The following is a 22,295-nucleotide window of genomic DNA, read 5'->3' as shown; positions in this document are numbered from 1 at the left end:
TGTATATGTGTATATACAGGTGTTTATAAAATATATTTGCCATACAGAATGCTAAGATATGAAAGGCAGACATCCAGATTAGTTTACTATTAGCTCTTCCCAAAAAATGTGCATGACATGCTGTGGACATGCTCTATAATAAGCCACGGAGATTCTAGAATATAACAGGGTTAAATTAATTTAAAATTTCCTCCCAGTTAGCCTTTTCCTACTGCTTATTATCAAAATGCTTGAAAGTTTCTCACTCACTCAGCTCCTTGTTTCCTTATTACTTCAGGCTGTGACTCGGCACAGAACCTGACGTCCCAGAAAGCCACGGATGCAGTGGACAAGATCTTTAAGACCCTCAGGGATATTTCAAGAGCTCGAATGCACATGAAACAGTTTAATTCCATACATAACCCAGGCAGCAACACCCACCAGGCAAGTAGATCTTCTTTTCTGTGTGTATGTTGTTTCTCTAGCATTCTGTTAACATTACAGCTTCACAAACATCACTAGCTTGGCTGATGTTCTAAACCCATATGGGTTCTGCCCATGTGGAGCATATTTAAGTAGAGATTTTGTAATTGACTTCACCGTCGAAAGCTTCCTTGAGTCCTTCATTCAAATCCAGGCATATCCATGGCCACGTCAATAAAGAATTGTCTGATGAAGAAATTTGTGAAAGGCAAGACAAGGTCACAGTGGTGCAGGACTAAGACCCATCACAACTGATCCAAGCAGGATGCCTGCATCAGACAGCAGCTATATTTTTGTGTATTTTCTTTCCCATATCTGTGATTTGTGAATCCCAGTCCCATTCGTGAATAGGTGAAAAATGCAGCTTTTGTTTATAAAAAGTGAACACATGAACTACTATAGTACTGTAGGTCATCAGGACTTATTTACAGTGGTTTTATCTCTCCCTATACCCCCTGAGGTGCTTAACTTTTTCAGTTAAAAATAGAGAGTTTTGCAGTGGAAAGCACATACAGTGACTTAGAAAGAGACTGTAAAACTTGATTCCAGTCTTAAGCCAGAAAAAAGTCCTTTCAAACTCATAAGTATGCTGCAGACCAGCAAGGGGACATGCTACAAATTAAGCATTGCTTTATAACAAGAGGAATCGGGAGTACTGCAAAATGTCACTGGAAAGCTAAGGTGGAGGAAACCTGTTCCTGAGGTCTCCCGGCACTTATGACCAGTCTGGTGTCTGAAATGGGGAAAACGGCTAAGCATTTAATACAGGTCAGTGTGGAGGCAGTCAGATGATAAGAAAACGCTCTCTACAAGTTTCCTGAAGTGTAATTAGCATCAGTATGTTCTTTGGATGTAACCCAGGTTGTTTGCTTAGGGGTGAGTGCTGGAACACAGCAAGAGGTGCATTAACAGCTTGCAGCGCCCAATCTGGCTACATAGTGGGTTTAATCATCTTGAATTGGACCAAACCTCTGCTGAGGGCAGTTTAGGAGTCTTAGAGTAGCAGAAATAAGCAGGCAGTACTTTTTTTTTTTTTTCTGCCATACCTTTCTACACAGCAGTTTGGCTCATCTGAAAGTACTGCCTTTGCCATGACCATACACAGTCCCTCCCCTGCACAGTACTACAGGAATGGCTTTAGCCTACAGATGCTTTTGTGCTTCAGCTGTTAGGAGCTGGGAAGCCTCCATTTATTAAGTCTCAAAACAGGTTTCTGTGCATATATGGAAGTGGATAGCCTCTTAGACCTTTTGCAGTATTGAATTCTATATTTGTACATAAAATGATGAATGAATTTTTCTATCATACTATCAAACCATTTAGTGTAGTGACTGTACAAGAGGAAAGTATTTATTTTGCTCTTTCTTTTTCTTTCTTTCTTTCTTTCTTTCTTTCTTTCTTTCTTTCTTTCTTTCTTTCTTTCTTTCTTTCTTCTTTCTTTCTCTCTCTCTCTCTCTCTCTTTCTCTCTTTCTCTCTTTCTCTCTTTCTCTTTCTTTCTCTTTCTCTCTTTCTCTCTTTCTTTTCTTTCCCTCCCTCCCTCCCTCCCTCCCTTCCTTCCTTCCTTCCTTCCTTCCTTCCTTCCTTCCTTCCTTCCTTCCTTCCTTCCTTCCTTCCTCTTCCTGTAATCACGTCTAAGGTGCATCATAGCCAGAGTTAACATTTTGATAGATAAATGTCAAATCAGAAAAGATCTTGGAAAATCTTGAAACTATGAAATTTAAAAAAGGTAGGTGTCCTTGATGCCTTTAGCATCTGTGCAGCCAAATCAGATAATTTTGAAGGGGACTAAGTTTTGATGCTGAACCTTCAGACATGCAAAATCATAGCACATTTTTAACATCTTGCCTTTTCAGTACATAGTTATGACTGAAGTCAGATAATATTTATCCTTTAATTTTGTACAGCAAGGCTCTCTGTTTAACTATGGTTTGATCTTTGTTCCAAGTATTTTATTTGTAATGTCTTTCTGTTCCTCATCTATGAAGATATTAAACAGATCTTTATACATAGGACTTCATGCCTGCATGTATATTTTCAAACAGTTGTTTATTGCATGACGAGATTTGACACAAAACTTGGCATGTTCTACTGAAGGATACTGCAGCTAATGTCTGCTGTAATTTGCTTTGTTGGCTCAATTAAAAAATATGCACATGTGTTGGAGGAAGAAATAGATGAGTTGTATAAATCTTTGTTGACAGGATCATATTCAAAAAGTATAAGCTTTGTTTCTCACTGCAGACTGTTGGATGAAAAGCATCTCTTAAATTACTTCAGAAAATTTAGTTTCAAGTTGCATAACCAAGTGGCTTGCTTTTTTATTTTCCATCCATTTTTATGTTTATCTTGCACGATGTCTCTTGTAGATATCCTCTCTACAAAATGAATGACGTTACACTTGATTCCCTTAAGAAATCCAGGGATGATGCATACCTGGACTAGTCCCAAAGGAAAACAAACATACTAATTTGAAAGCTGCTAATTTTCTAAGGCTGTTTTGCTTCCTGAAACTGTTGTGGTTCCATTACAGCTTTGGCAAGGTTATAAAAGCAGCAAAACAAAACTCCATCTGCAAACCGAGTAAGGCTGAATTTTCACTAAAGAGTATCTTTCCCAAGTCCCTAAAATTTTTATCTTAGAAAGCTTTACAAGGTGTCAGAATGGTGCAGACCTTGGTAAAGGAATGCTGAAATTTCTAGACTACTAATCCATTTTAAGCACGGGTCTGTGGACCCTCAGAAACGTTGCATGGTCAGTGCTCAGTTTGGTCTGAGCTGAAATGGGAGTCCCAGCTCACTTGATGTGTGAATGTCTGGGTGGCTCCGAAAGCCCCACTACTTTCGATGTGCATCTCCGCACAGGATGGGCAACTGACCTCCAGTTTTTCTGGATGGTGCAGGATATGTCTGTGGCGTGGTATGTGGATATTTGGGGTGTCGTCACCCATTAATACTGAATGCCATTTTGCTTGACTCAAATGACTTAATAAATTCTCTCCTTATACCTCTCAACTCTCCCGGTTCTGATGTGATCACCCTCTTCTCTCCTCCTTAATTATACTTTCTTTTCTTACTTCATTGGTCTGTTGGCAGATCCAGACTCCCCACACAAAGCTGCTGGGCCCTTTGCTAAAAAGCCCTTAAGATTCTTCCAGGGTGCAAACCCTGAGTGCCTTTACATGCCCCGCTCTTCCTGGTCATTAACATCTCTGATATTAGTGGGGTTTGGCCTATTTTTCTCAAGGCTTTTGACAGGTGCAGGTATTATGTAGAGTGAGCTGGCTGCAGAAGCTGAAGGACTAGTAGGACTCCTTAGTTCTGCGCTTCCACGAGGGACAAAGAGGTGGGTTGGCTCTTCACAGCCCTGTTCAATGATGCCATGACACCTGTGGGGAGGCAGGAGCTGTCAGTGAGCAACCTTTCCTAAACATCCCTATTAATGTGTTTGTAGAGTCATTCCAAAGAAAATGAGACCTTCTGGGTGTGTGATGGGCAATAGCGTCATCCCTGCTGGTGTCCCCTCTTCTACTACCCCAAAAAACACCTAGAGAAACCAGAAGCCTGCCTTCACTTCTTACCTCTCCTTACTCATCTGATACACAAAGGGCAGAGAAAATATTGGGCAGTCTTCCTGTCTTTTCAATTCGGTGCTGTGCTGCTGCACACCATTTGTTGTCAATGTCACAAACACCGTTGCTGCTTCTGCATTTTTTATATGTCTGTCAGTGATTTCCTTTCTGGAATAAGTATTTCTGATTCCTTTAATGGAAATAAAAGGTTTAGAAGAGCAGTTGCACCAAGTGTAAACAGTCTTACTCACAGTGTGTTGTTCTTTTTTTGTGCAGGCTTCTTACAAACCACTGCTGAAACAGGTGGTGGAGGAGATCTGTAATCCTGATCGACCTGATCCTGTTGATATCGAGCATATGTCATCAGGCCTCACTGATCTCCTTAAAACTGGATTCAGCATGTTCATGAAGGTAAATAAGGCTTCCCAAGCTCATCTGTACGATTTTCCCGAGCTTATAGCATCACATGGCTGTAGCTGACTTTATGTGTTTGCTTTTGTTCTGAGTTAAGTCCCTACAAAGGGGCTGGGAATAGCTTGAGGCAGCACATTGTGGGTACAGAATAAATGGGTGTCACCACCTGAAGAATGGAGCAGACTGGACATCTAAACAAGGATGATATATCTGGGAGGAGTCAATGGGGCTTCAACAACGGGATGTCCTACCTCACATAGCTTTTGGAGCTCTTCAGAGACATCAGCAAGCAAACTGGTAAGCGAGTGGCAGGTCATATAACCTCTGTGGATTACCAAAAGGCATTCCACAAGGCATCTCATCAAGGAATTTTATGGACAATGGGCAGCACTGAGATAGGGAGAAGTAAGAATAAACAGTCAGTTCTCACAGGGGAAGAAGGCTGTCCAAGGAGCTCCATATTCGGTGCTTTTTCTATAACCTGACAAGGTTCAACTTGCAGTGTGGAGCAAGACTGATAAGTCAGGATGTCCAGAGAGGCTGTGAATTCTCCATCTTTATGATTTTCGAACCTTGGTTGGCTGTACAAAGCCCTGAGCAACACGATATAATGTTGAGGTTTGCTCTGCTTCATGCAGGGAGGTGGACTTGATGAACTACAAAGATTGTTTCCAACCTCAGTTGAACTGTGGTTCTATAATTGAAAAGAAAAATGAGAAAAACATTTTCCTATTGTGTAAATACCTGCTATGCCTTTCATGCATCTAAAGACAGGTGACAAAAGTGATTTTTATTTTTGTGATGGTACTATTCTAGAACCCATTATCAAGGTAATGTAATTTTTCTGTTATTACAGGGCCAGCTAGTCTTGAAGACAAGATCAGATAGGTCTAAATACAGTGCCTGTTTTCAGAAACTTGTGCCTACTGCTGAAAAGGATTTTCAAAGTGTACTTAGCAGGGTTACTAAATGGAAATTCTCAGCTCTTCAGAGCTTATGATAAAGCCCTGAGACAAAAGAGGATAGCTATAGAAATAGTGACCCAGTGTTGTTTCTCTTCATGTATCAATATTGAAAAAAATCATGCTGCTGCTCCTAAAATAGGAGAAGAAACAGATGTTCCACCATCAAATAGACTAAACAAGGTGGTGCACACACCAGTGATTTTTTAAATGATTGGGTTTATTTACCAGTAACTCTCACAATTGTATTTTTTTAAGCAAGAACGCAAGAACATAGCTTATCCTTTTTTTACCAAAAAAAAAAAAAAAAAAAAGGGGGCAAGAAGCAAACTTCATAAAGTCTAAATATGTCTAAATATTTATATGGAGACATTGACAGCTTTGGCTAGTTGGCTAGTTTTAGGTCCTAATCACAGTTTCCTCCTGGACCGTTTGTTGCTGTACTAACATAAACGAAAAGAGCAGAGCTTGCAGAAGGCGAGGATTAACCGAAATCCGAACAGGTGGGGGAGTACAGGGAAACAGTGGGAGAGGATCAGTCAGCATGACCGCCAGCGTCTATTTCTGTGAACTGCATGATGTCAGAAGAGGAAGAGGAGGAGGAGGAAGCCTTGTGGAGGTTTGCGGTGAGCTTCCCACAAGCCAGAGCAGAGTACATGAAAAAAATGCAACATCTATTCCTGAAAATTTAGCAAGTGGTTGAGGGGGGTGATATAATCTTAAAATGATTTTTCTGCAGGAAAAGGTTGACTTTTCTAAACAGATTGAGATGTAGATAAGCTGACAACTCCAGCTCTCTTCCCCAACTCTTTCTGGTTACATGGTAAAAATACTGGATGCCGTTGTGATGTGCATCTGCCCATATCTGCCAGAACAAGGGCTTTGTACCAATGGTTGCATGACCCAGGCAGGTGTCCACTGAAACAGATTTGAGCTCAAAGTTCAGGCGTCCTCCATCTTTTCCCCTCTCTCCTGTCTTCCCAGTCCTGTTTGCCAGATGACAAGTTCTTTGGTCTTTATGATTCATATGAGTGTTTCCTGCTGGTCTTCCTGTGCTTATAAGTTGTTTTTGTTGTGCCAGTTTAGACATTTTATGTTTACTTTTAGAGTCGTTCAGCAACACATAGTACCTCAAGTACCTGCATCTCTGCTAGTAAGAAAAATACCCTGTTGTAAGAAATATATAATAGATGACCAAGTGAACCTCATGTTGGATGAATATTTCATGGACATCATCACTTACCTCACAAATGTGTCTGTGCTGGTTCATTTAGTTAGTAGCTTGGCTTGTTGACAAGTGCTCGATTACTGCACAAATGAGTTTCAGACCAGGCTGTATTTTTGACACAAGAGGAACTACTCCACTTACTGCACCACCAGCACTTTAATTATTTAATTAGCTTCCTTGCATGTATATTTCTTCCTCAATGCCTGAATATAAGTGCCAGCTCAAATAAAGATGCCTTGGTAAGCATTCTTCCTTTGGGCCCTTTGCTTTGATGTGATGGGGTTGTTCCCGACAGGCCGTGCACTGGCCTCTTCTCTGCTGTGCCAGTCATGCAAGCAGCCCTTACACCAGCAGACCTTTCCTCCTGACCTGCCTGCTCAAGGGCGTGTAAAAGGTTTTACAAACCTTCTCCCATGGTGATTACAGAGTCTGGGAGAGCAAAGCCAGGAGCACGGCATCAGTTGACCAAGTTTTGAGTGAATCTCCTTATACATCCTCATCACAGGTAGAGGCTTTCAGGGTTTTGCTTTTGTCTTACTTAGTCATTCTCATTGATAATGGTACCCTTTTTTTTAATGCATGGCATTTTGAACCAAAAGTGAATCTCACTTGGGGATTTTTACAAAACTCAGATTTTACAGTAAGCGAGATTCAGGGGCCTCAGAAATGTCCAGGAAAAAACTAGCTTTAGAAGGACTGCAGAAGGTGCGTGTTGCTTTTGTTGCAGTCCATTCCAGCTCTTCTTCTGCATCATAGAAATGAGTTGTGTTTGGCTACATGGAGCCAGTTCCTTCAAAAGAAAGCCTTGGGTGGTTGTATTATCAAACAAAAAAATCTTGGCAGAAACTTACATTCTTAACACAGCCAAATATTTTGTACCCAAAGTATTGTCCTCCTTCAAAACACTTGTGCATAGCATAACAAAATTACAGATTCCAAAACCCTTTTCATTGCAATTTTAATTTAATTTAGAGTTTGCATGCCTAATAGTATTTTTAATATGCATTTCTGGAATTTGTGGTTTGAACTTCGGTCTTCTGAAAAATAATAAGTTTTATATAGGCACCATGTGTTTGGATCTCGGTTTATTTTGACTGAAGGAAATGATTTGTCAAGACATTTTCTCTCAATATTGCCACGAAAGCTTGTGTTTTCTCACTAATGTACTTGTGCTGGGTGTCCTTTCAGTGTGTCCAGTGTTATACATGTTTGCTTATGACAAGTTTGTTGTCACCAGGGAAGTTACTAAGAAAGAGAGGCTTTGTTTAATAGCAAGCTCCTGAAGTTCAAGCTCTTCACTTGGATTTTTCAGGATCTTCATGAAACGGAGTGGAGCAGTTTGCTCTGGCAACAGTGTTAAGAAGAACCAAGAGCCATGAAAAGGCGTAGAGCTAGAATAAAGCTAGTAATTCATGTCTCACCTTGAAGGGCAGTAGTAGAGCATTTTGTTTTGTCAACTTCTATCTTCACTGTCTTTGTGAGCAGTTATTTCTTTAGCCGTGTGTCACTGCTTACAGCAATTAGGGCATGAAATACTCTAATATTTTAGCAAGTAACAGTCTTTGTAAGTAGATATTTAGGTCTTATTTAACCTCCTCACGGTATCTGTAATAAGAGTGGACTTCTTTGCGCTTGAGACTGACACTATGTTATATGCAGATAGTAGTAATCTCATGGGAAAGTAATTAAAGAGTCCTTGTAAGGCCTGGTATATTGATTTAATTGGTCTGTTGGTGTAAATGGACAATTGCTCAACGTAGCACAAGAATTGCAGGACACCTTACTGAATGTATATGCCATCTGTGACATTGGCTGAATGCAGATGGCCGGCAAAGTGGGTGCAATTAAGAGAATAAACACCCAGTACACAGATAGTCAGCTCACTGCTACGTCTATCTTAAGTTTTTTTGGACTGGTTTCAAACTCCTGAGGAGTTCAAGAGCTCCCGGCCTGGGGAGCAGCATTTAACAGGGAGCACAGTGTCACCAAAGGCCAGCTAGCCCGGAGAGGGAGAGGGTGCGAACCCCCCATGCTTGCTTCAAAGGGAGAAGTCTCCTCTGAAGGCTTGCAGTCAGGAAGCATGACAGAGCTGCAGGACAGAAAAGTGCCCGGAGACTACAGGGCAGCCACAATACGGCTCAGAAGAGCTATTCCCCGAGGAGCTGGAGCCCCAGGGATCAAAGGTAGCTGCCCCGGTGGTGAAAGCAAAGGATCTGCGCTCTGCCCCAGCAGGGCTGATTGCCACTTCCATTCCGTCAATGAATGCTGCCTAAAACCTACGCGTTTGGAAGGGGAGGGGGCGGGGAGTCTAAAAAAGAGCAAATTAAACTGTTCTCACTGTCACTTTTCAGAGCCAAACATTTTGAGTGTTTCATACTCAAAGGCATGCGGTGTTGTAACGAGAGTAGTTGCCCAGGCTCCGCTGACATCCCATCCAGAGACTCAGCAAGGAGCGGAGCAAGGCACCATCAGGGTCGTGTGTTTATTCAGGAAAGAGAGAGTGTTAGGAAACAGCAAAGTTTCCTAGCCACTCTCCTTAACCGCTTTGAGAAGTGGTTAAGAGGCAGCTGATGTAAAGCAACACATTCATGTTTAAAATTAAAATTTGGCTTTATGAAGTCTTAAGGGCTGAAATGAATGTTTGCGCCATTTTAATGATAATTGCGAAGAAATGAAACAAGTATTTTTTATAACTTTAAGCTAAAGTTTCTCTAAATGAGTTACACACCAGTCATAGAAGTAATGAAAACTTTGAAGTGAAACAAGCTAGAAACTGATTTTATGCTATAATGAACATGACTTATTTTCCTTGGATGAACTGTAAAGGATTATTCACTGGACTGGTGAAAACACATTATTTATGATTCTTTCCATTGCTGACATAAGGCAGGGATTCTGGTGCAATCAGGCCGGACTCCTTGCTTCTACCAGGTAGTAATTTACCCCCAATTCCCTAAAGCCTTGTGTGCATCTGTATGCAAACTGTGCACCTATGCAAATACTCTCCTCCCACACTGGGAATGGAAGGAAAGAAATGAAGAAAGGGTGGAGGGAGAATCCCTCAGGCCTCATGAGAAACTCCTCTAGATTTCAGTGGAAGCCACGAAGACTCACATCCCTGGAAATGGTTCATTATTTTTTAACTGGTCATCGTTCCCACTGGTTTCCCATTCAGCTGCTATGGAAACCAGCATTCCATGAATATTTCTGTCTGAACTTCCTCATTAGTCTTCCTCCGGCAGCTCTGAGAGCCTGATCGTGGACTGAGCAACTACAGCTAATGCTTTCTTTCATTTTGCAGGTGAATCGCCCTCACCCTGGGGATCACCCTCTCCTGATCATCTTTATGGTTGGTGGAGTGACGGTCTCCGAGGTCAAAATGGTGAAGGATCTGGTAGCCACACGCAAACCTGGTACCCAGGTAGAAACAGCTCAAAGTGTTCCTATCTGAACAAAGCTTAAGGAAATTCATGAGATAATGTTGGCAATAGCACTGGTACCATACCTAGACTAAGCCACAGCCGCGGATACAGGAATGGCGTTAGGATTTTGCGGTGAAACATCTGTAAGTAACAAGTGTTCAAGGTCCAGGGATCTGTTTTATTTTGCGTATTAAAGTCACCACTGAAAGTTTAAATTCAGGCTGGAGACTTCTAAACAGACTGGCCATCTTCTGAAGGAGCTTTTTCATGTCTCCAAAGATTCATATATTGTAATTCTTCATAAACAGAAACATTTGCTGTATAAAAGGCTACAGGCTCTCTGGCAGTTTGTCTACGGGGCACAGTGCAGGGATGCTTGGAAGGAGCCTGCCAAGGGCCTGCTTACCATCTAATGACCTGTCAGTGGTGATCCTCCAGACAAGTTAATTAGCATTGCAGAGGAGCAAGATAATTTAGCCTGGCTAGAGCAGTAGTGGTTGGGTACCTTTGAGTGTTGGACATACCACACCACTCAACTACACCAAGGAGCAGCTAGGGCTGTCTTTATAAACCATCTCAGACAAAGTCAGAAAGTGTTGTGAATGGTGGCTGAAAGTGAAAAGGTGCTGGACCTAAGGGTCTACACATCAAAATGCAATTTGACAGGACTGAAGTTCATCTGTCAGAATGAAAAAAATAAAATAGTTTAGCACAGGAGTTAGGGCAGAATTGTCCAGCAAACTGTGCCTCTGAACCTTCACAAGACTTTGGCTGCCTCGAACAGCACCTCTGCTAGATGCCTTAGGTGGCCTGAAGCAGGTGATGTGGAGAAAGCCCTATGTGTCTGCTGCTCTTGGATGTGCTGCTGGATGCCTGGAGGGAGGATGGCTGCTGTGGTGAAGCTTCAATAGCATCTATGCATCTGGTCTTTGCCTTTCCCACTCTGTCATCTCAGTAGAGTAGAGAGGGAGAAGAGAAGGATGGATGGGCTCCAGTGGTGCTTAAGATGTTAAGATCACTGTTAATTGGGGAGGAGTGTGTAAAAGAGCAGTCAGTATCTGCTGAGCAGTGCAGATACACGGAGTAATCCAAAATCTGCAGAGAGATGCAAGGAGTGCTGCAGATCCAGCTGCATCATAAACACCAGTCTAGTTTCCAAGATGGCTTGTAAACATCTTGTATGCAGTTCCTATGGAATGAAACTTTGATTAGTGAGAGATTAGCAAAACAGAGCGATCCAAAGGCTGCGCAGCCCCTGGCTTTGACATGTGCTTCCCATGTCTCAGCTGTCTTTGCAAGGCAGTCTCAACCAGTATTGAGTACTGTTTTTCACGATGTTTTTTCACCTGATAACACATTTCTTCCCATTTAGCCTATTGCTAATCTCCTCAAAAGAGTGAATAAAATTCTTCCCCTCCTTGAAGGGGGATTGAGTTGTGACACAGTGATGGACAAGTTAATCCACACCCTAAATGCATTAATATACCCTGAAAGATCAACGCAGGGTTAACAAGCTGGTGGAGAACTATGCAGCAAGACTTTTGGGGAGCTTTCTGGGCAGAATTGAGGCTTGACAGTGGTGACATGGGATCTGGTGTTGCTTTGCTTTGGCTTAACCCTGGTGACAGGTCACTCTCTGAGGCAGATTCCTAAAGAATTTCAGGCTTTTACTGCATCGTGCCCTTTGTCCAAATGTGCTGTGTTAGAGGTGAAAGGACTTCAGGGGACAGCCAGGAGGAGGAAGGAAAAGAAGAAAAGAAACAGTTGTGGAAGTCTCTCGTATAGAAAAGTTTATGAGTTTGCTGGATTTACCTGGATTTCTGCACTACAGCTGTGAACGTGTGCCACCTGTTTGGGATTATTCTCTTTGCAAAAAGCCAGGCATTTGTCTAACTTGAGCCAGCGTTTAACAGAGCTTTTTTGTGGCGTTCAGGCAATCAGCTTCAGACATCAGGGCAAGGGGGGAGCATTGGCCTCACAAGTCTGTTCCATTCAGACAAAGCACTGACATTTATACTAATTATTGGCTCTGGGAGAAATGGAGAGACGTGTGGGTGCAAAAATAAAGAACTGAGCAAAGTAACAGAAAAACTGGCAGGATGCAATGGTTACTTCAGCAGTTCTTTGGAGTTGAAGCAAATGACATTTAAATGTGGAGTAGGAGACACGTTTCCATCCAGAGAACTGTTCTGCATCTGAATATGAATGACAAATTTATTTCTCATGAAGAAGCACAAAAGAAAATAGCACTTTCTATGCACCATTTGTTTGCGGGTGGTGCTGAATAGCCTCCCTAACCTACTGAGAAGTATCCTACCCTAAAAGGAAAAGCTTACCTTTTCCTTCCCTTTAATCAAGAGAGTGAAAAAGGGGAAAGAACATGGTGTTTTACCCTCCCAACATGCACAAGCATGTATGCATGTGGCTGAGGCATGCAGACAGATAAATCTGTGCAGATTCACCATCAGATGTCAGCTGCAGCCTCCCCTCTGCTTATGGGAGCTGCCCATCGCAGGGCAGGGGGTCAGGCCATAATTTCCTGGGTCCTCTACCTTGGCTGTCAGCCGGAGAGGTATCCCTTCACATAAAGCATCAAGGGCAGGCACACTGTACTGAAGGAGAAGGTCTGCAAAGGAAACCCACTGTCCTGAAGAGACCTGCCTCGAGAAGAGACAAGAATTGGGACCTCAAGAAGAAATTGCTTGTATCTGACCATGGCTATTGTTGACGTTTGGCTTATGGAACACAAAAAAAAAAAAAGGGTAATGTGTCCCCTCGTGTTTTTCAGAATTAAACTGCATTATAACAAGAAGAGCACATACCGTGCTCCACTCTGATGTGTGCACAAACTAAGCAAGACAGCGTCAGCCTTTGGCACCCACAAATTACAGAGACAGCTTTTCAGCCATTGTAAGGAGAAGAGATAATCAGTGTCAGTTTGCTGCAGGTTGTGTGGGAGGATAAGGGAAGGGGAGAAGTGAGGGGGAGTCTATCATCAGTGCAGATGGGATCTGTAGTAATCTAACTCCAGATTCCTTTCATCATTTGAAGTGAAAAGATGAAAGAAAGAAAAACAAGAAGTTGAAATGTGGTACTACCAAATTCTAAACTGCGCTTGTGTTCCAATTCTTTCTTTCAAATCCCCTGCTATGTTACGCTGTACAGACTACACATTTGGGCTGTATGATGAAGAGCAGAAAGATTTGATAACTACTACAGGAGTCAGGCACGCACACAGTCAAGGTTGGTGATGCCTGTGCTTCCTCTCCTTGGATTTGCACTGAAGAAGCAAATTCATTTTCAAGTGAGGTGGTAAGATAAACCTGCTCCCATGTCCCTGCATGGATAACTAGCCATTAGTCCTGATCCTGCAAATGCCACTGAATTGGGGCTAAGAGCTGTGTCCTTTGACCCTGAGTTAATTCCAAGAGTGTATGTGCTCCCTCCTTGCTTGATAGCTCTGCCCTGCAGAGAAGCCTTCACGCTAGGCACCTGCATATTGGATTTCACTCAGGAGAAATAGCCAGGGCGTGCCCCTACCAACATGTGTTGTAGTGAGAGACAGTTTCACTCATCAGACCCATCTCAGATTAGTAACTCGACCAAACAAAAGCAATAGCATCCCAACAGCATCCAGGGTCGAGCATTGGTTTAGGAGAGTGTGTGTCCTGTCCACAGGGACGTTTCTGAACACAGTCTGTAGCTCCCCCAGTAGCCACAGCAGGCCAGCAGCACTTCTGGAGTGCTTGCTTTACCTTAAACAGAGGAAACAGCTGCCACTCAAAGGTGCCTGTTGGCAAAACCCTGCGCTACAGGAGAGGGAACTGCTGGCTGATCATCTGGTGCCTCACAGCAAACACAATGGCAGTCACAACAAATCGCTGGGCAGGCTGCGGGTAGGAATGACTCAAAGCACACATTCATTAGGAGTACAATGCCACCACTCATTACGCTCCGTAAGTGATTTAACTGTGGTTATTAGCAGGCGGCTTCGCTGGGCAAGCTGCATTGCCCTGTCAGTAAACACCAGGGACGCACAGCGGGCCTAGCACTGCGTAACACCAGCAGCTCACGTCTCATTAGTGCTGCCATCAGTCCCCTTAACTCTGACTTCTTGTTTCTTTTCACCCTTCTTTCAGGTACTTGTGCTCTCCACGGCACTCCTGACACCACTCGATGCTGTCGAGCTGTTGTTCACCACAGACCATCCCCAGCCTGACACTGATATCTGACGGGGGAGGATTTGTGGAGAAGATGAGCAACTGCCTTGGCTGGAAGCATCGAATCCCTGGTCTGTCACTGCTCTCGGTAGCCTCCCAAAAAAACAACATGGTCCCTGCTGCAGTACCTGGCTGCAAGGGAACCTGTGCAGCTCCCATGGGGCTCTTAAAAATAGTCCATTAGTCCAGTGAGTAACTCCCCGCTCCTTAAGGATCACACAGGAGAGTGCTGTCGTCCCCCACCACTCTGCCCAGGCGAGGATGATTACTTGTAATAATTCCCTGGAGAAAGAGCAGCTGAGGACCAGGTGGGGCTGAAATGTGTGCTCCCTCAGCAGTACTTTTCCCTACAAGTAATCCTGATGGTTTCGTGGGGGTTGCTTCTGGTGGCAAGTGCTGCTGATGGAGAAAAAGGCCAGTAAATCCACCTCTCAGTCGTGCTGCCTTGCAAAAAATGTGTGCCTTACACAGCATGAACAGCCCCTGCTCTTATTTCGTCCAGAGAGAGGCCATGGAGCTCAGCCCCAGTTTAGCCAGCAGAGCAGCTCCCAGTCGGGTGATGCTCTCCCACCCAAACTGGTGGAAACAGAGCAAGAGAGCAGCAGAACGGAGGGCTGAGTTACGCAGCTGCTTCCCTCACATGTTCCCATTTCCTGCTCTAGTTTACCCACCCACAGTCCCAGGAGAAAAGACTGGTTCTGGAGGCACACCGCTCTGTAGTTTAACACAGGAGGACATATGGGCTGTGACGGGTTGATGTTAACCCTGGAAGAATCTTCCTCTCACATTCAGTTAAAAGGAAAAGAAAATTGTGTTCCCATTTTCAGGAGGCCACAGTGACAGATTCTTGAGCTGGATTTCTGAACAGCATGATTAGAGAACAGCTTTTATTTTTCATTTGTGATCATAAAAGAGCTGCTATCAAATTCAGTTATGTAATTTTTCTTCATAAAAATTTGGTATAAACTGGGATAAGATAGCAGCAGCCAGTAGAGATGGTGATAGTGTACAGCACAAGGACTTCCAAATTGCGACACAAAATGGTGGAGCTACGAAGCCACATCCTCTTGGGTCATCTGCGGGAGGCTAAGGCTACGGCTTGCACTAAGAATGGGAATGTGAAATCCTATGTGGAGTTCGCTCTAACGTCGCATTCTTTCTGATGCCAAAAGAGTAGATTAAATAGGAAGTAGCTTTTTAACCTTTGCTCAGTAGCTAGCTTAAGTTCTCTAAAATGTTTATAATGATCTTCAGAAAAGGCTGCATTTTGATTTAAATTCACTTTTGAGTGACTAGAAGGAAACAAAGGACCAATTATAAAGCATGGACAATGGTGCCTCTATGAAGGAGATTTATAAGAAAGGCTATAGAATGGAACTTTGTGCTATAAAAAATTAGAAACATTGTGCGATTGCAATGTTAAAAGCTCAAGACGTATTTTGAGCAGAGCAATTCAAAAGCAAACAGCCTGTCTCTGTTTCTTTTCTCTTTCCCTCTATACCATTTAATCTTAGAAGACAGATGTTTTGTAAATTATGTAATCAATAAAGCAATGCTCTTACAGTGCATAAGCTCATTCCTCATCTCTTTCCCTCCTAGGACACAAGGCTGTGCATGCCAGGACTGCATATTCATGCAACTCTTTTTTTTTTTTTCTGCACTATTTGCTTGCCCCCAAGAACCAAAACCTTCTGCCTTTGGAGGTGTCCTGAAGGGGCTTCCATGCTCTGGCGAGTTCGGGCACTCTCACCTCTGAGCTGCTGCTGCTTTCCTGAGATAACAGAGGCTGGCAGTTGTGGTCTTCTCTCCCTCACTTGTCTTTCACGAGATGCTTTCAGGTCTCTGACATGGCCGTCTGAGGAAATGCTCTGTCAGGTAATGGGGGGCTGAATTAAAGCAGACTCTGGTACTCTTTTGCACATCCTATGGGGCAAGCAGCTCCTCTGGCTGAGGCAGTGAATGGTTTTTCCTTTAGAGGGACCTTCTCAGCCAGTGGAGCCACAGCTGTGGTGATAGATGCAGGGACCCAGCCACCATCTCATACTCACTAGCTGAGAGCTGAAAGCAGGTCACAAAAAGCCTGTTCCTCTTCTAGAACAGGTCTTTTCAGTAGCCCCGGTGTGATAATTAGCTCCTTATTTGTAGAAAACAGCAGTGGTAGCTACACACAGCACACGCTGGGGAACAGGCCAAGGTGCTGAGTGGCCTCCTACCAGCCACGTGTGAGCAGGAGCAGCACAGAAGAGCCTTTGCTTGGGCAGGTGCAGGCCCATAGCAAGGAGTGCCTGAACCCTCTGCACGTGACACTGAGCTGTATTCATCAGGTTTGGGGCAGAGAAAACACAAGGCCACCCTTGGCAGACGGGTCTCCTACAGGAATAAGCAAAACAGTATTTGTTTATAAGCTCAGACTGGCTGGGCAAGCTGTTGTGTTCACAATTCCAGTCTTAGGTTACTTGAGGGCGGTAGCTCATGTCCAAAATGCTCACCACCAGCAGGACCTGGCCAGTGTTTTCTTACATCAATTATTACAGCTGCGTGCTAACCATGGGGGAGCCAGCATGGCAGCCACACCAGTCACAGCACAAGCCTCCTCCTCCAAGAGGGCTTACAGTAAAACCACTGTTTTTTAATATATGTTTAATATATAAACATAAAATAAAAAAAGTTGAAAGCTTGTAGTAATTTGATTAAATTCTTCATTGTCTTACTAACCTCTATACAATGCTGTTGTATGTTTTTTTTGTTCGTTTGTTTAAAAAAAAAAAAAAAAAAAAAAAAGGGAGTCCCTTAAAACGCTGTTTAGCCAGGTGCTGGCCTACCTTGCATCATTTTCTCACCAGAGGTTTTTCTCACAAGGGGCTATGAAGGATCCAATTTTAATTTGAAAAGTCTCTACCTTTTTTCCAGTCCCTCTCTGAAAATAATTTCGTAACAGGAAGTTGTAAAACAGCCCGGAGAGCTTCCTCCCCTGCAGGTTATGCTAATAAAGCAACAGTGTAGGCAGCAAAGGCCTTCTTACAGTTTCTGCAACGTATGCTAACTACCCTGAGAAAACAATTACCACATCTCAACACTTCACTGACTACTACTAATTGTTTCTCACACACAGGAAGAATGCACAAGAAAACATGCAATTCAAAAATTTAATGTTGAAACAGGCAGTAAGAATGAGAAGTCCACTCCTTAGGAGGAGCAACTGTACACAAAATAAATAAGTTACAGTTTAAACAAAAGCACAACTGGCTTTTTAAAGTGCATGTGTGTAAGGCCTTTAGCCTGTGAACTCCATTGGCTCAACGTAAGGAAAAAAAGTCAGCCACGTGTTTAAGGATGAACAGGGACTGGCTCAGCTCTGAATACACTACCAGCTTCATCGCCTCAGGCCGGCCGTGTTTCACATGGAGCCAAATCACAGCCAGGTTCTTTCTCTGCCTCGCATACACCAGAGAGAGAGAGAGAAGTGTCTGACACTGGCAGCTATAGTGGACTATCACTCCAACTCCAGGCTCTTTCCTCAAAAGCTGTGTCGGATCATTTAGTCTGGGCAGTATTTTTCTGGACAGTAAAAAACCCACAAGTTACTGTTACTCAGTATGTTTACACCCTGTGCACAATAGTTTTGCATACAAAGTCTGGTCAAGTTGTCAGCAATAACATAACCAGTAAAAAATAGAAAGGACCATTGTTTACAGTCTTGCTACCTAGTCATGTCCACTTATTTTACACTTATTTTTACAGAACAGTTTTATGCTTGCTTGTTTTGAAATACAAGGGAAATAAACAGATCGACTGTGCAATAAAATTAAACAGGTACATCATGCTGTCCTTCATCCAAGTGAAAACACAGTAAGACTCAAGTGGTTACTTCTGAACAGTGAACTGCAGTTCAGGGTGCTGCCCTGCTCAAGTACAAGTTGAGAGTTACAGCTAAAAGGTTGTCTCTGCACAAACATTAAGCCAGATCTGTCCCACTGGAGAAAAGGCAAGCTGAAAGCTTATTTCATATGCCGAGAGTTCCATTTCCAAATGAAAATATTTGTTCTACAAGTCACATCCTAGAACTGTTGGAAGAGGGTTTATTGGATTTTTTTTTTTTGGTCATTACTCTTTTCCCATCTGCCACTGTTCATTTCAGCAACTCCTTGCTTCTACAGGCATGCAGAATGCCACCTGACCCATCCTTCTCTCACAGTGCCTTGGACTGGCCTAGACATGCCAGTGTTAAACACCCCAGGTCTCAATCTCAGGAGCAGCGCTTGGCTCTGCCGTCACACAGAAGTGACAGTCCTCACTTTGGCAGACAGAGCTTGCTTAAACCTTCTCTTCAGATCCTGCATGTTGGGCGATTTTGGCCGTGGAATGAGAGAGGTTCTCCTTCTCTCGGGGGTGCTGGTGGTTTGCTGCTTGCTGACTTCTCTGCAGAGGACATGGAAGGCATTGAAGACATCGTTGTAGTTTTCACTGACAGATACTTCGTAGAAAGTACAGCCCAGCATGTTGGCCAGCTGAAGTCCATGCTGAGGCTCCACCTCTTTAACATGCAGGAGATCAGCTTTGTTTGCTACAATGACAACGGGGACGGTGTTCCCTGGGTGCAGCTGTCGAACGTGATGGTAAAGGTGACTGAGGAGTTCATAGCTCTTATAATCTGTGATGGAGAAGACAATCACCAGGGCGTCTGCCCAGCGAATGCATCGGTTCAACTGCTCGTTACAATCCAGACTGTGCTCGTGGATCTGAAAAACGAGTGGTCTCAAATTAGAGAGTTGAACTAGCAAAAGACTGAAGGAACCTGTCTTTAAGAGTCTGTAAAGTTAAACAGCATTTTACAGTTTCAGACACACATATCTGCATTTCACATTTTAAGTACAAACTTAATCAGAGCGTGGCAAATAAATACATATGTTGATTCAGCTGCAAAAAGCTGGAATTTAACACTGGAGTTTGCTACACTCCAATGGAAAATTGACCTGAGTAGTTCTGCATGCAGAGAAAGACTTTGTAGTTCCACAGAATGGGAAATTAACTGGCTAGACAGTAAGTCTGGGGAAGCGAAGATATGAGCTGGAAGCATTTAGACCTGGAGCACTGCCCAGTTCAGAAAGGCAAGAATCCAGCATTACTCAGGTCTATACATTTAAAACTTCAACTTGTAACATCCTAATGAGCACGGCCCCAGTACAACCGACTTGACTTTCTATCATACAAATTTATGAATAGTAATCATGACTTTTTCTTCTACATATGTACCATAATTTTTCCATCTAACACTCCTAATATACAGGAACAAGACACTTAAGTAATTCAGCCATCCCAAAGTAATGGGCCTCCGATGTACAGATGATTCACCGAAACAGTGAGCTGTTTTTTTGCTACCAGTGTACTACAGGCACCAACACATCTGGCTTGGCCGGTTAAAAGCCAAGTTGCCATCTCTGCCTCCCACACTGACAGGGACAGCAAAGTGTTTTCCAGGAAGACCAGAAGATGATACTGCACGCAGAGGGATGCGTGCCCACAGACAGAGCTGCTCTGGTGACCCGTGTGGCTGTGCCTAACTCACCTGGACTCCTGGGGTGTCCTGCACTTGGATCGCCAACATCTCCCCATCTATCTGGATGTGCCTGCTGTAGAGGTTACCTGGCGAGAACACCAACAGGTTCACAAAGACAGTCACAAACACCACAGGCAAGTGTTGCTTTTACTGCCCGTTAGTCACACAGGGAGGGATGGAGCCTATTTACCAACTGAGGGACCAACGTTAAGCCTTATTTTCCCCCCCTCCATTGTAATTCTGTTACTAGGAGCCTGGGGTTTATGGTTATTTATGGTATTTCTGGCAGCCTGGGCTTTAACCCATCCTCATTTTGAAGCCTGCCATGTAGCACGGTGCAACCTGCAGCTCGGTCACCCCTCGGGAGCTGCCGTAACTCCCTACAGGTGAAGGCTGACGGAAAGCTGCGTGCTCAGCACCGCTGCCCTTCCGAGAGGGTTACTTACAACTCCCAGATCTGGGGGGTTTCTTGGGCGTGTGTCCCCCCAGGTGACACCCCCGCCCCGCCACAAGCCCCTCCAGCAGCACCGCACCCACCTGCGTTCCTCTCGTAGTCCCCGATGAAGCGCCGCGTCAGGAACCGCACCACGAGCGCTGCGGGCAGGCACACACAGGCGTTAGCCGCGCTCCCCTTCCTCCCTCCCTCCCTTCCCTCCTCCTCCTCCTCCTCGTTCCCCCCTCACCTGTCTTGCCCACGCCGCTGCCCCCCACCACGGCGATCTTGACGAGGCGAGGCCGGGCGGCGGGGCCGTCCCCGCCGGGCGCGGCGCACTCGGCGATGCTGCACATGCCCTGCGTCAGGCGCATGGCGCTCCCCGCACCGCACCGCTCAGCACAGCCCCGCGCCCGGCCGCCGCCGCCGGCTCCGCTTTTCCCGGCCCACGCCGGCTCCTCCCCGGCCCGGCCCCGGCCCCTCGCCGCCGGCGGCCACTCACAGGGAACCGCCGGCCCCTCCAGATCCGGCCCCCTTCGTCTGGCAACGCCCCTCGCGGTGAGGGAGGCTCCGAGGGTGCTATAAGCCTCGCCGCCCGCCCAGGCTGGCATAAAATGGCGGCGCCGCAGCCTCCGTTCGTTTTTCTCCCTGTCAGGGCGTGTAGAGCCCGCTGCCCCACGCCTCTGGTCATCCCTGAGGAGCTTCCCCAGCCTCCCACCCCTGCCCTGGGCAGAGGATGTGAAAGCTCAGCCCGGCAGGAGCTGACGGCACCAGCTGGGGAGGCTGCTGAGAGATGAGACATAGGAGATGACTCCTCTCCAAGGAGAGGGCTTCAGCTGGGCCAGCTGAGTTCAGCTGCAAGGCACAGAAATAGTGGGGGGAAAAAAGCAATTAGAGCACGATGTGACAGTGGTTAAAGAAACAACAGAAGATGATAGTGAAGAAGGAAAAATATAAGTGAGAGGTGAGTGGGAAACAGGACAGTGCCAGCCTGGAAGCAGGGAGTGGTTGACCACCTGAGGTACTTACTGGCCTTAGAGAGGGTCCAGAGCAACAAAGTGGAGGAGTTAAACCTGCCCATGTGTGAGGCAAAGCCTGCCCGGGGGGAGGACAAAATCACAGTCTATACTGATAAAAGATGGACCCCACAGCAAAGGTCACCAGATAACAGCGCTAATTTTGCAAAAAGAAGGAACACACCCAACATGCTTGGCTGGAAACCACAGCAGGGAAAGTGTTAAAAGACTCAGGGTGTAACTGGGACTCTATGGGAGGCATTGGCCAAAGACACTCACCATCACAGCAGACCTTCATGCAGAGCTTTCTGTGAGCTGCAAAGTTACATTTGCATTTGGGAAAAGATATCTTGAATATAATGAAGCAAATTGCTGCTCCCTCAGTAGCTGCCTGCATGGATATAAATGTTTCAGCAGACACTATGAATAGCGGCTTGGGCTGGATGCGGGGCTGGATGCAGTAGAGGGATAGATCTCCTTGCCAGCCACCAGAACAAGAAGGGATGGTGGTGTTTTAGGTTTGTAACTAGCAGCAAGGCTGCCAGGGTCATAGAAAAAATAAAAATGCTTGATAGATTTCAAGGAGATGCAGTTTAAAATAAATGGATGGGTAAAAAATAGGTCTAAAAAAAGGCATTCTAAATCAAACGGGAAAGGAGTCAGAGAAAAAGTCATTAAAAAAAAAATCAAAAGGGCTGACAGACTCAAAGACTCGAATATAAAGGAAACACTGGACTTCTTTACGCCAGAGCAGCAGAAATGATGTGCACGTTGTACCTTATGCAAAGGGGAAAGGTTTCACAGATCTCTTGACAGCTTGGTAACTAAAGTCACTGGAAAGCCTACAGGTAGTCGTGAGGAAGATCGCTCACCTGAGAAAGTTTTGTCTTCAAGATGGGGAAATACAGAAGGTAAGCAATGACAGATCGAGCAGTTATTTCTACCTGGGAAAAAGAAACAGGGTTGCCATGCAGTGAGAAGGAAAGAATACTGAAAGATATGGGAATAAATG

The 22,295-nt window shown here is 44.6% G+C and overlaps 2 protein-coding genes across 2 annotated transcripts in view; one reads left to right on the top strand and one right to left on the bottom strand.

Moving 5' to 3' along the window:
* Positions 1-15,843, top strand: part of SCFD2 (sec1 family domain containing 2) — a 189,555-nt gene extending 173,712 nt beyond the window's left edge. Inside the window, exons 6-9 of the mRNA XM_084517660.1 lie at positions 278-423; positions 4,308-4,442; positions 9,937-10,056; positions 14,197-15,843. Coding sequence (XP_084373786.1) covers positions 278-423; positions 4,308-4,442; positions 9,937-10,056; positions 14,197-14,289 — 494 coding nt within the window. The 3' untranslated portion in view covers positions 14,290-15,843. The remainder of the gene's footprint in view (positions 1-277; positions 424-4,307; positions 4,443-9,936; positions 10,057-14,196) is intronic.
* A 1,566-nt stretch (positions 15,844-17,409) lies between these two features.
* Positions 17,410-20,674, bottom strand: RASL11B (RAS like family 11 member B). Its single transcript, XM_084517661.1, has 4 exons — positions 20,518-20,674; positions 20,372-20,428; positions 19,844-19,920; positions 17,410-19,016 (listed from the first exon to the last, which is right to left on the bottom strand). The coding sequence occupies exons 1-4, from the start codon at positions 20,639-20,641 to the stop codon at positions 18,549-18,551; spliced, it is 726 nt and encodes a 241-aa protein (XP_084373787.1). The 5' UTR covers positions 20,642-20,674; the 3' UTR covers positions 17,410-18,548.
* Between the last annotated feature and the right edge of the window lie 1,621 nt (positions 20,675-22,295).

The sequence above is a fragment of the Aythya ferina genome (assembly GCF_964211825.1).
Source record: "Aythya ferina genome assembly, chromosome: 4".
Taxonomy (NCBI): Eukaryota; Metazoa; Chordata; class Aves; order Anseriformes; family Anatidae; genus Aythya; species Aythya ferina.
Note: the sequence above shows the minus strand (reverse complement) of the source record. Positions and strands in the feature narration are given on the sequence as shown.